Raw genomic sequence first — 14,640 nt, forward strand, 5'->3', positions numbered from 1 at the left:
GTGTCCAGGTGTCCGGGCGCCTGAGCGCCGCTCGCAGAACAGGCCCCTCCTTTTCACCCCGGGCGTGAATACCCTGGTTGCTTTCATGCATGAACGACGCAGTTGGGGAATGTGTGCCTGCATATGCAAGCGTCAGTGCTAACGTTTCCTCTCTCCCAATAGGAATTAATATCCTCGTGAAGTCCAAAGCCTTTCAGTATTTCATGTGTAAGTGCAAAATATCCCAGCTCTGGGCCCCTTTCCTCCTGAGCCTCACTCTTCCGGGAGGTGGAGAGGCAGGAGGTTGGTTCTACAGGTTTTGACTTTTCATTATAGAAAATTCCAGGCATGTATCAAAGTGGAGGGTATAATGAACATCCACGTACCCACCGCCCAACTTCATTATCATCCCGTGGCCAGTCTTCCTTGTGCATCTGCACCCTCACTCTGGCTCCTTATACCCTCTGCAGACCTAGATAGTTTCGGGAGCCAATTCCATGTCCTTTAACCTGTAGGTTCCCCCTCCATCCCTCTTCTCCCACTTTAAATACATAGTTGAAGAAACAGAGTCGTGTGTCCTTCAGCCTTCGTTTTTGCATTTCCTCTGTGACTTGTTTTGTGTAATTCAGCAGTTCTGTGCAGAGCTGTGTTGTCCTGTGTGGCAGCCACCTGACCACAGGTGGCGATTTACATTTACGCTAATTAAAATTAAAAACTCAGTTTCCACATCTGAGGTGCTCAGTAGCCAGAGACAGCTAATGACGACCCATAGGACAGCCCAGATGAGGACATCTCCATCGTCACAGAGCATTTTCTTAGACAGTACTGATCTCGAGGCTTGACTGGGGTCAGTCTCTCCAAGGAGCTCTGGTCCCTGCAGTGGGGAATGGTGTTTAGAGACCACAGTCGGAGGTGCTGGAGGTGCTCAGGGCTTGGGGCCCATTATTGTTGCCAGGCCTTTTCCTGGACAGAGGTAGGGTCTTGGTATTTTTAAAGATAAACTAATATGAGTTTATCCTGATATTCCTAATTCACATTTAGGACTGTGGAGTTTTTCCCTAACTTCGGCATCCTTTCCTGTCTCGATTCTCAGTTGTAAAATCTTGGTTCCCAGCGACACTGACGCAATGGCTCATTTGCTTTAACCAACAGCACACACACTGCAGTCCCTGAAAAACCACACCACCCCACCCCAGCCATGTCATTTCTAGAAACACCGCTTCAGGGACCCTGGGCAGAGTGCTGTGTTTTAAGGTGCCCTGGAATGGTTCTTCCCCATGTCAGTGTGTCACCAACTGAATATACATTTAGGTTTCTTTATTTTATTTTATTTTTAACTTTTATGGATTGTTCTTTTACATTTAATTTTGTTTAATAATTAAGTAAAATATTTATATGGTTCCAAGTCAGATCCTTCAAAGAAGTCTTGTTTACCTCTTGTCACCACCTCCAGTGGGGTAACTTTTTTAAAGTGGTTTATCCTTCCATTTTTAAAAAATTAAATAGATGCATATATGCGTACCTCTCCCTGTCTGCAACGATAGCATACCTCTCGTGCTTTTTCCTACCTTGCTTTTTTTTTTTTTTTCAGTTAACAATGTATCCCAGAGACCACTGCATAATAATATATGGAGATGTCCCTCATTTCTTTGTATAGTGGGTAGTGTACCTTTTCATGACCATATCGTAGGTTAATCCACCGGTTCCCTGTTGTTTCTGGGTGTTTTGCTACCATAAGTAGCTCTCGAGTGAATAGCTTTCTGTGTGCACCATGGTGGGTATTTGCCCGTGTCTCGTTGGGCTGGGTTCCTAGCAGTGGGATTGCTTAGTGAAAGGCCAGATGCATGTGCATTTTGCTAACTATGTAGTCATTTTAAAATCAGACATCTCTAAGGAAAAACAAAATTCTTTTAATACTCAGACCCTTTGTATATTGTCCACAGTTTTACTGACTTAGAATGAGCTGTAGGTCTTACCAAAATGTCTTTACCGGTACCCATACAGTGCCATGGGGGTTGTTTTCAGAAATTCATAGCTGTTTCTAAGGGAAACCACCTCTTGATTTAGTTCCCGTGGTGAAAGCGCTAAGGGGACGAAGTCACCTGTCACTTGGGCATATGGAATGGCCGCTCTCCGAATTTCCCAGAGCTGCCCAGAAATTAGTCACAGGCTGTCACGGTGGCCTGCGGGTTTTCACACCCACCTGTGCTTTCTGTTGCAGACTTGGTTGTGGCCATCAATGGGGTCTGGGTCCTTGTGGAGACCTTCATGCTGAAAGGTGAGCCCGGCTGGGGGATTGGCCTGTCCTGTGGGCACACCTGGCTGGCGTCCTGAGCGGCTGCCTCTCTGTCCTACAGGCGGGAACTTCTTCTCCAAGCGCGTGCCCTGGAGTTCCCTCGTCTTTCTGACTAGTAAGTCTGTCACATGGTGTCTAGCTAGGAGAACTCTCCTTTGGTTTAGGACCTCGTTGCTCTAAAATGGGGACACTTGCCAAGAAGCGAGCAGACATTAAGTCTGATTCCGTCCGCCCCTGTTTCCAAGTCTCTCACGGTTCTCCTCTGCCCTCCAGATCCAGTCCCCCTCTTGGGTGTGTTCACATTGCCTGGCCATACAGGGTCCCTTCAGCCTTCTCTCTGGCCTCATCTTTGGCCAGTACCACCACCCGTGCCCCACCCTGCAGCCCCCCTGGGTTCTTTGTGCCTCCAGGAGCCTGGTGTTCCTGCTCCTGCGTGCCCCACGCCCTTACTTACCTTGGGGCCTTTGCACTGACCGACATCCCGCCGCCTCCTTTTCTGTCCTTGCGCACACTGGGTCGTCATGACCCGCTCACAGTCCTGGCTCCCATTTGCACTCGGAGCCCTGCTGGGTGGGCACTGCCCTGTGCTGTCCCCCTGTGCGTGCCCAGCACCCGGCACAGTGCCTGGCCCAGAAGAAGTGCAGGACATACCTGTGTGTGGACGGAAGGGTAGCTGGGCCACTCCCAGAGAGGGGAGGGCGGGCCTTCCTTCCCAGCAAGTCATTCCTCTCCTGGAACCTGCACTTGACAGCAGCATGTATGTGACATGGATGCCTGGCGGGCACGTGGCCTGAGGGGGAAGGGTCTCAAAGAGGGAACGGAGCCAGGCCAGGTGTGGGAGGCCATGCTGGGACCGCTGCTAATGGCCCACTCTGTCCACAGTCTACGGGGTGGAGCTGTCCCTGAAGGTGGCCGGCCTGGGCCCTGTTGAATACCTGTCCTCCGGATGGAATCTGTAAGTGGAGGCATGTCTCCCCCATCTCAGACATGAGTGAAGACCGCCAGCCCTCTCACACCCACAGCACACATGCCATGTCTGCAGTTACAGAGGACAGGTCACGGCCTCTGTCTCCTGCTGCTCTGCCCACGGCTCCGGGACTCCCGAGGGTCAGGCTGTGGTCTAACTATCTCAGGCCACCCACGCCAATTCCTTCTGCTCGTGGCCTCTGAGGGTCCTGAGGCTGGCGGGATCTTCCCCATCCCCCACACAACTAAATTCTTTTCCCCAAAATCCATGGTGCCCACAGAGAAGGAAGTGCCACCACCTCACTGAGCCCTTTCTCCCTGTCCCACTGAGACCTCAAGAGGTCACTTACTGCCCATTAAAGTTAACTCACCCATGAAACCGAGCTACACCCACCAGGTCTGGGTTGTGAGAGGGAAGCAAGGTAATGAATAGAGAAGGGCCCGGGCAGCACAGTCCAGGGTCTCCGTGTGGCTCTGCGGGAGAGGGGCCTCTGCCCTGCTCAGGGTTCCCCAGTCTCCCGGTGGAATCTTGCCAACCCTGTCCCTTCCCTCAGGGACCTCATCAAGGCAGACAGTCACCAGTATAACCGATGTCTGTCATTAGACCAGTGCAGGACCTTGGGGGGTGGGTGCCAGGCATTTCTGACCCCCAAGATGTGGCTGTGATGGTACCTGGCCACGCTGACCTCAGAAACCGCAGGGTGACAGGGGGCTGTGTCCTGCCTGGCCGGCCACCGGACCCTACTGGGCATGCTTCTGCTGTTGCTGTGGTTGACAAGTGGGCGCCGTGGAAGGACACGCCAAGAATGGGATGGGGATGCCAGTCGTGGTGAGGGAGGCCGGCGCGCCCAGTGGACCGCTCTCCCTGTCCCTCCTAGGTTTGACTTCTCCGTCACGGCGTTCGCCTTCCTGGGACTGCTGGCTCTGGCCTTCAACATGGAGCCCTTCTATTTCATAGTGGTTCTGCGTCCTCTCCAGCTGCTGAGGTGACGGGCAGGGCTGGGGCTGGGGACAGGCGGGCAAGGGGAAGGTGGGAAAAGCCTGGGGACTGGTCTGGGAAGTGACCAGAATGAGCCAGAAGACTCACAAGCCTGGGGTCAGAGGCTGCCATACCCCCTACAGAAGCACCCAGGGGCCACTGTCTCCTCATGTCACTGGGACCGGTCACTTCTCACTGTGGAAGAGAAACACGGCTCGGGGAACTTGGCCTTTCGTGCTACCCGCCATGGCCGTAGAAACACACGTGCTCACAGTCTCAAGTCAGAAGGCACAGCCTCTCAGGGTTCAAAGGGACTTCTGAGGGCCTCCCTCGCTTTTCTGGAACGGCCTCTTGTTAAGAAAACCCCTCACTTGGTCTCACCTTTTTCCCAGGGACCATTGTAGGGACTCAGTGAGGTCTGGCTCCGGGGACGGTGTCCCTCACTCCTTAGGGATCTTGAGCTCTTTGTCCCTTCAGGAGCCTGGTTTTCCTCTGGGTCGTCCAGCTGCGATCCCACCCGTGCCCCTCGTCCCGTCCCCCCCTTCCTGGCAGGAGAGGTGGGGGTTGGGGCAGGTGCAGGGTGGTGTCTCTAGCAGAGCCTGCTGCCATGCCCGGTGGTGGCGGCCGGCCAGGCAGATGTCAGCTCCTCCCTGCACACCGCCGCCCTTCCTTTGCCAAATGAGCCGCCACCCGGGGCTCCTCCATAGCGTGGGCTGCTGTTCCCTTCCTTCTTGCGTGCGCTGCACAGTCTTGAGCAAGGCCACGCCTGCTCTGAGCCCCTGGCTGCATGTGGTGGACAGCCACGTGCTCCCTCCGCATCAGAGGAAGACACTGCCACACAGACAGCTGTGTGTCCCTTCAGGGACAGGCCCATCCAGCCCGATGTCCTGGGCCCCCCCCGCCCCCAGGGGGTGAGTCACCCGAGTGAGGGCAATCGAGGATCAGGTGGATGAGCAAGCCCTGGGCCTGTGGCAGGAGGGGCTGTGGCCACACCCTGCGTCCGCCTGCGAGTGACCTGGCCTCCTTCCCTTGCTCAGGCTGTTCAAGCTGAAGAAGCGTTACCGCAACGTGCTGGACACCATGTTTGAGCTGCTGCCCCGGATGGCCAGGTACTGCCCTACTTCTGGGCCCCAGGGCAAGGTGTCCCAAGGCTTGTGCCCCTGCCCCTGGGGGCAGGCAGCTGGGCGGCGGGGGCGGGGGCAGGGGCAGAGGAGGAGCCCCGCAAAGGGCTGCAGTCAAGAGGCTGATGGGCGTTTGAGGAAACTGAACTCTTGACCACAGGTCTCCCTGTCACTTTCTCCACTGACCTATCCAAAATATTTAGTAGGGAGGGCAGGGAGCTGTCACCTCACTTACCACCTGTGTCTACGTCCACAGGTAAGGGGTCACCTGTGAGTCTACCTTCACAGGTAAGGGGTGAATCTCTGGTCAAGGGGCGTCTGTTCAGAGTCCTCCTCCAGGCCGTTTTTGCCCCAGACCTGAGTCAGGAGGCCCCTTCCCCGCAGGCACTTTCTAGTCGGTAAACCTGGCTCGGGGCATGCCTCTCCACCAGCCAGCTCAGTGGGTCCGCGGAGGCCGGGCTGCCGGAGGAGGCGGGCGCTCTGGCCTGGCCCTCGGTCACCCGTGCCTCTGGCCTCCTCCCCAGCCTGGGCCTCACCCTGCTCATCTTCTACTACTCCTTTGCCATCGTGGGCATGGAATTCTTCTGTGGCATCCTCTACCCCAACTGCTGCAAGTGAGTATGCTGCTGGCGCTGCCTGCCCGCCCCTGGCCGCCTGCCCTTCCAGAGGATCAGCGCCTGGACAGGCTGCCCTCCTGCCCCTGGCCGCTGGGTCCCCAGGGACACGCCCGTCCAAGCCACAGGCCCATGAAAGCCCCCGGAGTCCCCTTGCTTTGCTTTCAGGGCTCAGTCAGTGTGGTAGCCCAGTGGGGGACCCGGAGGCAAGGAGTTGTCTCTGCAGTGAGGACATCTGAGCAAGTGCCCCTGCCCCCCACTTCAGGGGCTGCACTTCAGCCAGGCCCCCATCAGCTCTCAAGGACCAAGTGTGGCCTGTGGCCCAAGGCCCATGGCTGCCTTCCATGTCTCTCCAGGGGCGGCTGGGGACCTGGGCAGACACATCAACCAGGGGCAGCCAGTTAGGATAAGATAGATGGACACCCATCTGTGGGGACAGGAATGGAGAGTGGGGAGCCAAGCCCTGTGGCCTCTCCTCCCCTCCCTCCTCCCTCCCTCCAAGCTGCTGGGATGAAATCAGTGTCCTGTGCCGCTAATTCTCCGTCCAGTGTTCTCGTCTCTATTTGGTCCTCATGTCCTCACGCGCTGATAAAGAAACACCTTCGAGACACACTGGCACCTGATTTGAGTGTCAGGCTGAATTGGAAAGTAGACGCCTTCACAGACTTTCAGAATCACCAGGGTAGCTACTTAAAAGTGCAAACTCCAGACCCCACCTGCAAATTTGATAGAGTGTGCCTGGCCAGACGCTCAGCACCCTGCTTTCTGAACATGCTCCTGGGTGCCCAAGGACCGGCCTGGCGGAAACATCAGCATGGATTTTAACAGATAAGCCATAAAGGATTTAAATAAAAGTAGCAAATTGGCTCTCAGGACAGCAGCAACAACCTATCAGAAAAGCTGGCCAGGTGCCAGAGGGAGCCCTACACGGAGCTTACCCCTCCCCAGGTTGCTGCCTGCCCGTCACCTGGTCTTAAGAGCAAATCCCAGGTCGGGGGCGGGGGATGGGCAGAGGAGGAGCAGCCTCTCCCCGCCCAGCAGTGTCCTGCAAGGGTAGCTCAGAGAGAGGAGGCCTGGCCAGCGGCAGAGAAGTGCCAAGTGGAGGCAGATCAGGGGGGCAAGCCCGGGGGCAGGTGCGGGGAGCCAAGGGCCGCCTCAAGCCTCAGGGGAGGCGTGCCGAGCAGGAAACCAGGCCGGGCCGGGCCGGCGCTCCTTGGTCAGACCCTGGTTAGCTCAAAGTTGGTCCTCCGTCAAGGTGACCGATGGTGCTGTGACCACTCCTTCTGCCCCTTTGTTTCCCCGGCCAGTACAAGCACAGTGGCAGATGCCTACCGCCGGCTCAATCACACTGTGGGCAACAGGACCGTGGTGGAGGACGGCTACTATTATCTCAATAATTTTGACAACCTCCTGAACAGCTTTGGTGAGTGCAGACATCTTGGGCGGGACACTTCCTGGGCCTTTGTCACTGCAGGTCCCAGGTGGAAGAGCGAAGCTGTGTGCAGCCTCTCCCACCTCCTCGAGCCCTCCCCAGCCCAGAGGGAGCATGTGCTGTGCAGCCTCAGGGCCGCAGGCCAGGCCAGGTCCCGGGCTCAGTCCGCCGCCAGGGTTACTTCTTTTCTGAGACTTTTTCAGGGTCAGGGAGCCCGAGAGCTCCATGCTTTGCTGGGAGGAATTCAGCCTGATGTTAGGGAACCACCCTCCTGGTCTCAACCCCGCAGTCACAGGTGGGACCCAGCCATGAGCCTGCCACAGTGCCCTTGATTGCTCAGATCAAGCCCATGGGACTCTGCACCTGGGCTGTATGGCTCTGCCAGACACAGCTCCTCGAGGAAGGGGACCCCAGATCTGTGTGCTCTTTCCCCAGTGCCCCACCCTTACCTCCAGCCCTGGTCCATCACAGGCCGCTCAGGCAAAGGGCGCTTCCATCTGGGCTCAGACCAGGATGGCAGTACTTTCTGTGGGGCGGGCACTCAGGGAGGGCCTTGGTGGATCTTTCTGGAGCTCACAGCCCAAGCTGGCAGACAGGGACCCCATCATTTAGGTGCACGGTGCCCAGGATCTCTGGAGAAAGGCTACTTGAAACTGACTTGGAAAAAGTGGGTCTGATCAAGATGCTTTTCTTTTTCCCTTCCCTTTGGCAGTGACCTTGTTCGAGCTCACAGTTGTCAACAACTGGTATATCATCATGGTAAGGACCTTGTTAGTTCCTATGGGAGTCTTCCCGTTGTTCTCTGAGGCCCACTCTGTGTCTCCCCTTGCCCAGTGAGGTGTACTTGGCTCTTCCCAGTCCCTGCGGGGGTGGGGTCCCAGGGCACACTGGGTTGGCGTTGTGCCGGGAGGGCCACCGCGTGGGCTCAGGAGCCACCTCCTTGGCTGGCCTTGGCTTCCGTCCCTGCTCTCCACACATCCCCAGCAGCCAGTAACTGCCAGTTTGCCTCCAGGTCTCTGTCCTTTGCCCTCCACTGTGGCGGAGACTTTTCAGTCAAGAAGCACTGTGGCAGGGGTTGTTGGTTACTGTTTTCAATTCCTTAAACTCTTCCAAGGGCCACCCTTACTTAAGAAAAAGACTGTTAGTCCTAGGGACCATGCAGGCCTATGCAGCAAAGGGGAATTTTTAGACCCAGGGGACCGAGGTCCCCGTCCTGTGTCTCCCACAGCCAAAGGCAAACCAGGGAGGGTCTGCAAAAAGCTTGGCAATGCCAGGGGCCATGGATCAGCCTAAGGAGACACTGACTTCCTCCCTGACCCCAACCCTGCGCTTGCTTACTGGGTGCTTCCCCCCGTCTGCAGGAAGGCATCACCTCTCAGACCTCCCACTGGAGCCGCCTCTACTTCATGACCTTTTATATCGTGACCATGGTAGGTCTAGGGCCACAGATGCTCTTCCTGCTGTCGCCTCTGATCATTGGGGGGCAGCTCAGGGAGGAGAGGGCCGGGCACACACCTTTGCGTCTCTGCTGGGGGTGGAGCCCCAAAGCAGCTCACCCCTTCACTCCCTCCTCTCTGACCCCTTGTCTGTCTGGCAGGTGGTGATGACGATCATCGTCGCCTTCATCCTCGAGGCTTTTGTCTTCCGCATGAACTTCAGCCGCAAGAACCAGGACTCGGAAGGTCTGTGCAAGGAGCAGGAGCATCACTTCCTGCTGCTTGGCTGTCTGTCTGTCTAGCTGGCTGGCTGGCCACCCAGGGGTCAGCTATGGGCTGGCTGGCAATTCGTGTCTGGTTGTCCAGCCTTCTGACAGTTCAGCTTATGCATCTGGCTTATGTTATCTTTCTAGATCTCTCATTTTCATTGATTTTCAAATATTTAATGACAGAAACATGCTCTTGATCTCATTTTTTAAGTAAAAATAGTGCACGTCAAAGCTTAAGAAGACTCGCGCAGCAGAGGCAGTCTTACTGGAGACGTAGCAGCCGTGTGTCCCATCTGCCCATCTCCCAGAGGCTTCTCACTCGTAGCTGTTCCTCCTTTCAGTTTTTGCCTCCACGTTTCTAGGTCACATTTGCACACCCTGGTTCTGGAAGTAAAGGGCATAAATACTGCAGACTGCAGCGCCCATAGCCCTGCCCTCTGCAGCTCGGCAGTCCCAGCTTTCTCACTTGCCTGGCTTTTCCCAGGTTGCGTAGCTTTCTGCACACTGATCCTCTGTTCTTTCCTCCATCAAAACGGCCACGTACCTGCTCCTACTTGTTTCCAAGTCTGTCATATCAGGCTCTCTGACCATTTTCTTATTGCTCAGAGACTCCCTCCCGAAACCCTCTGTCCCCTGGAAGCTGCCGGCCTGACCATGGGTCCCCTCCGTCCAAGGCAGAGGTTGGGGCTGGTGGGGGCGGTGGGTGGAAGGGATGGAAGTTTCTCACGGCAGGAGGCAGAGGGCATGTCCACCGAGGAAGTTTGACTGAGGACCCCTGTAGGGACAGCGGGGAGGGTGGCTAACCCGGGACAGGCCGGACGGGGGCTCTGAGCCCAGGCTCCCTGCCCCTGCAGTTGACGGCGGCATCACCGTTGAGAAGGAAATGTCCAAGGACGAGCTGCTGGCTGTCCTCAAGCTGTACCGGGAAGCACAGGGAGCCACCTCGGACGTCACCCGGCTGCTCAAGATCCTCTCGCAGATGGAGAGAAATGAGGTGAGGAGGGAGTGTGGCGAGGGGGCAGGTTGTAGCCGGATGTAGCCCCTCCCCCACTGAGTGTAGTCCATCACTCAAGTTTGGGTGAGGCCAGTGTGATGGGCGGGTACCAGGCGCCAACACAGCGGAGCCTGCAGCCTCTGCTCTTCCACAGCAAAACGCTGTGGTGTTTCTGGGACGGAGATCAAGGACTAAAAGCGACCTGAGCCTGAAGATGTACCAAGAGGAGATCCAGGTAGGAGTGCCGCTGACCACGCCACCCAGGTCCTCGCCAGGAAGCGGTCGTGCTCCTGGGCGGTGGTTGCTCTCCGGCCCCTACCTTCCGTGGCCGGGAAGGCTCGGTGCGGGGGTGCGGGATCACAGGTCAGGAGGCAGGTTTGGGGATGCCCATGGGGCTCACCTTGAACCCTTCACCACGTTCTCCTGCACAGTCACCTCTTCTGTCTGGCCTTCCGTATCTGTCACTTGTGCAGTCGCCAGAGCCCCACCTCAGCCTCCTGCTGACATGCACACAGCAGGAGACATAACAGGTGGGGGGAGGGGACCATGCGGAGCTGTTGAGGACACGGCCTCTTCCCAGACCAGCGAACGTGGCCATGGCAGTAAGGCCTGCTGTGCCCAGCCGGTCTCTGACTGGGTGTTTCTAATTTAAGAGAAAGAAGAAGTCAATTTTTTTTTTTCTTTTTTTCAAAATCTTCCCTCTCTCCACATTGGCAGCTAAGTACCCTGCAGAGCACCACGTGGGCAGGCACTCGGCCTCCCAGACAGAGCCCGTGGGCCCCGGGCTACCAGTGGATGAGCTTTGGGTCTTTGCTCCCACCTCATGGCCCCAAGGCTCGAGGATGGTCTCCCTCACCAGCCACGGTGACCTGTTTTCTGGCATCCTCACAGCTGGAAGCCCTCTGTGTCACTGGGACAGGCATGACCAATGTCCACACACACAAGGCTGGGACGCTGCGGTACCCTGGCATGAACCACAGGCTCTCTGTTAAACATGAGGGTTACGGATACATAATGGCTCGCTGAAGTGGGTGTCCCAGGGACATGCAACTAAGAGGAGCTTCGGTGTCACAAGCCCTGGGTTTGATTCCTGGCTCTGTGGCCTTGGGCAAGTCACTCAGTGACTTCACACCCGTGAAAGGGGGGCCAGCTGCCTCGGGAAGCAGAGGAGACGACCATGTGAGCCCGCACTTGGGTGCTGTCCTGTCCTCTGGCTTCTGCGGGTCCCTCCACTCCTGGCCTCGGGTGCCCCTCCGCAAGGTGAGGGACACAGAAACAAGACATTGCAGTGTTTTTTCAGCTCTTAAGTTCTGTTGTTCAGATTCTTTTCAAAACATACTCCGTATTACTTAATTCCTTAATTACCTGAATACCTCTGTCCCTGCAAATGGCAGAGGACGGCCTCAGGCTGCTTTCACTGCAGCGCTGCAGGGGCTAGAAGAGCCCTTAGCCCACTTGGCCTTCCGCAGTCTCGGCCTCGGTGTTCTTGGGTACAGAACGAGGACAACTGCTGCTCTGCTCAAAGGGCTTGCCCGAGGGGAGGTGACAAAAGATGACGGTCACAAGTAGAAGGCGATGTCACTACCTGACATCAAGCCCATTTCGCAAGGCTGTGTGCAAACCTCTCATCCATTAGGGGCTGATAGCGCTGTCATTTTCCTGTTTGGGGCCACATTCAGAATTCCCAGCAGCTCTGGGAGTGAAAGGACCTTTCAGTCCCCATTGGGTGGGGCTGGCAGGGGACTGGCAGGCAGGGGGCGGCGCCGGGCGGGCCAGAGGGCGTGCAGCCCGCTCAGCTCCCCATCTGCCCTGTGCTCTAGGAGTGGTACGAGGAGCACGCCCGGAAGCAGGAGGAGCAGCAGCGACAGCGGGACGGCAGTGGCGTCCCCGCCACCCAGCAGCCCCCAGGCAGCCGCCAGCGCTCCCAGACCATCACCTAAGCCCAGCACACGCAAGCCATCTTTTCTATGCAATAACACAATAGTATCATTTTACTATGATGTATCGAAATATGTGTATATACATATGCACATATTCATATATATGCACCTATTTATATAGAGAAAAAGGAAGACAGACCAGATGGGGTTTGGTTTGTAAACACCTTTCCCCGGTGTCCTTAACCCCAGGAGTCGGTTTGCTTGGGGGGCGGTCAGGCCCCTAGGCACCCTGTAGGACAGAAAGCTCTGGAAAGCCCTTTCCAAGAGGACCGCTGGAATGGACTCTGCCCACCTCTGCAGGGCCTGGCTTCCAAGTGGGCCAGCCCTCCCTAGGCCATATCCACTCCGCAGCCGTCCTGACGCCGCTTTCAGAACATGTCCGGCCGACAGCTTCCCCACTAACTTCCCCTGTGGCTGCGCCATGGGTTTCTGTGTCTTGCTTTAGGGACAAAACCACTCACGAAGGAAAGAACCCACACCCTTGGGGGCCGAATTTCTATATACACGATAATGTAACAGAACGCTCCTTTGGGGACCCGTGCCTCAGCCCTCATGGAAAGAGGAATCGAGAAGTGTGATTAATCCCATGTGGTCAGATCTCAGCCGGGGCTGGGAGCGAGAGGTTGTACAGACACATTTCGTGCCCTGGCTCTGGAAGCCTCCGTCCACACCCCTTTTGGATCAGTTTCAATTCTTGCTGCTGAAAGTCCTAACGTGGCCCCATTTGGGATCCCGGCCCCGCAGGAGGAGGAGGAAGGCAAACCAGAGGCCAGCCCAGAGCTATCACCCAGACTGGTTCCTGACATGGACGTTCTCCACGGAATCCCATCTCCTGCTTGCGGTTGTCCTGGCCGAGCAAAAAGGCCTGTCGGTTAAGTCAGGGTTCTCTGAAGACAGCACATGCTTCACACGCGCGCCTTAGGCTCCACCGCCGGGAACAGGGCGCAGGGCACCTGCGGCAGCCCTGTGGCCGAGCCCGTCGGGCCCCTCACTGGGAAGTGGTTGCTGCAGAACCCACAGTTGCCCGAGGGCCCCCGGTCCCCTGGGGAGTTCCCTGAGATCAGTGTGGTCCAGCAGGACCGGCACTGGAATCCAGAGCAGGCCATCGGGGTGGCCGCCCTGCTGCGTGGTGGTCGTACCACACACAGGGTCAGAGGAGGGAGCTTCAGTTCAGCTCTCCTGGGCTACAAACCTCACAGTGCAGGGGGGCAGAGGCTGCAGGAGGCAGGGGCAGGGCGGGGCCGGGATAGCTCCCACCCAACCCGGCTGCCTCCACCACCTCCCGTGACTTAGGAAGGCAGGTGGGCAGAGGTTCCAAGTGCCATGTCCTCGTGCCAGCCGGGCAGGTTCTGACCCTGAGGCCGCAGTCCCCAGCTCGCCTCACCCTCCCTTCCAAGCCCAGCCCGACCCCCCAGCCTACGCTGCACAGCCTTGCCCCTCCCCAAGGGAGGAGTGTGGGCACTTTTTGTTCTTACAGCACAGCCTTATGGGGAAATGGAATCACGGAGATCCCCATAGGGATCAGGAGGTTGACATCCTGTCTCTGGAGGGACACAGCCATCTCGGGCAGCTCATCAGCGAGCCCCCTGCCAGACCCCTTCCCCTGTCCGAGAAGGGACTTCGTTTGCACACTGGGTGCCTTGTAGCTTCTGTGTCCTGAGACAGGCATTTTGGAAGCAGGAGTCCAGGGGCAGCTTCTAAAGGAAGGCAGGAGTCCTCCCACCTGAGCCTCTGAGGCCTCACTCTAGTCCTTCCTCTGCCCCCAGGGGCCTGGGAGGAGCACCAGGGTCATTGAGGCCCCCCCCGGTGTGAGAGCTGCAACCAGGAAGGCTGGGGTCTAACCCACCCCCCCCCCCAGCCCTGTCCTGGGAAAGGCCAAACGGGATGAATGCAAAGGGCCAATAGTGCTGACGGGCCAGACTCCAGCCACTGGTCGGCACCTTTGTCACTAAGGCTAAGGACAGCTGTCTCCACAGGGTCACCTATGGCCTCGTCCAGGTGATCCTCAACCTTGCACATAGGTTCATGGAGCAAGAATGGGCGTCACCCAAGGGTGTGAGCTCTGAGGGGCCCAGGACATCATCCAACTCAGATGCCCTCACTCCCTGTGTCAACTGAGTGACACCAAGCTCAGACACCGACTTGCCCTGGGCCAAGCAGCCTGTTGGTGGCCACATGGCCTATGCCCCTGCCCTGCTTTGGGTGGGATGCCATCCAGCCCCTCCTCCTTGCTTCCCTCCTCACCCAGCCTTATTCCACACCATGCGACAATCATTTTGTACGGATAGCGGGAACAACCCTGTAAGATTTTGTACATTGGTGATTTTGTTTCCTAGAAAAACCTGGACTTCTGGCATATTAATAAAAGCACCTCTGCTTTGTAAGTGCAGCTGACGCCTTGTGACATCTGTCAGGTGCCATTCGGTGGCTCTGGAATCATGGGGGATGCAGGGAAGTCCCACCCATGGCCTTTCTGACCCCAGCTCAGCCCCACCCCTAGACGTGCCACAAAGGCAAATCTCAGGCCCAAGCGTCTTCAGCCCTAGAAGTGGCCACTTGTCATGTGGCCCAGGTAAGGAAGAACTGGTAAGATAGTGTGTGGTTTTCTGTATAC

The 14,640-nt window shown here is 57.0% G+C and overlaps 1 protein-coding gene across 1 annotated transcript in view; it reads left to right on the top strand.

The window, feature by feature from the left end:
- The window catches only part of TPCN1 (two pore segment channel 1), a 48,597-nt gene extending 36,068 nt beyond the window's left edge, over positions 1–12,529 (top strand). The window contains exons 15-28 of the mRNA XM_090292599.1: positions 163–207; positions 2,201–2,257; positions 2,337–2,390; positions 3,158–3,230; positions 4,120–4,227; positions 5,258–5,329; positions 5,866–5,955; positions 7,263–7,378; positions 8,100–8,146; positions 8,749–8,817; positions 8,985–9,069; positions 9,947–10,086; positions 10,241–10,321; positions 11,907–12,529. Of these exons, the coding sequence (XP_090148725.1) occupies positions 163–207; positions 2,201–2,257; positions 2,337–2,390; positions 3,158–3,230; positions 4,120–4,227; positions 5,258–5,329; positions 5,866–5,955; positions 7,263–7,378; positions 8,100–8,146; positions 8,749–8,817; positions 8,985–9,069; positions 9,947–10,086; positions 10,241–10,321; positions 11,907–12,026 (1,157 nt within the window). The 3' untranslated portion in view covers positions 12,027–12,529. The remainder of the gene's footprint in view (positions 1–162; positions 208–2,200; positions 2,258–2,336; positions 2,391–3,157; positions 3,231–4,119; positions 4,228–5,257; positions 5,330–5,865; positions 5,956–7,262; positions 7,379–8,099; positions 8,147–8,748; positions 8,818–8,984; positions 9,070–9,946; positions 10,087–10,240; positions 10,322–11,906) is intronic.
- The last annotated feature ends 2,111 nt before the right edge of the window (positions 12,530–14,640 follow it).

The sequence above is a fragment of the Furipterus horrens genome, unplaced genomic scaffold, assembly GCF_987537825.1.
Source record: "Furipterus horrens unplaced genomic scaffold, mFurHor1.1.pri manual_scaffold_11, whole genome shotgun sequence".
Taxonomy (NCBI): Eukaryota; Metazoa; Chordata; class Mammalia; order Chiroptera; family Furipteridae; genus Furipterus; species Furipterus horrens.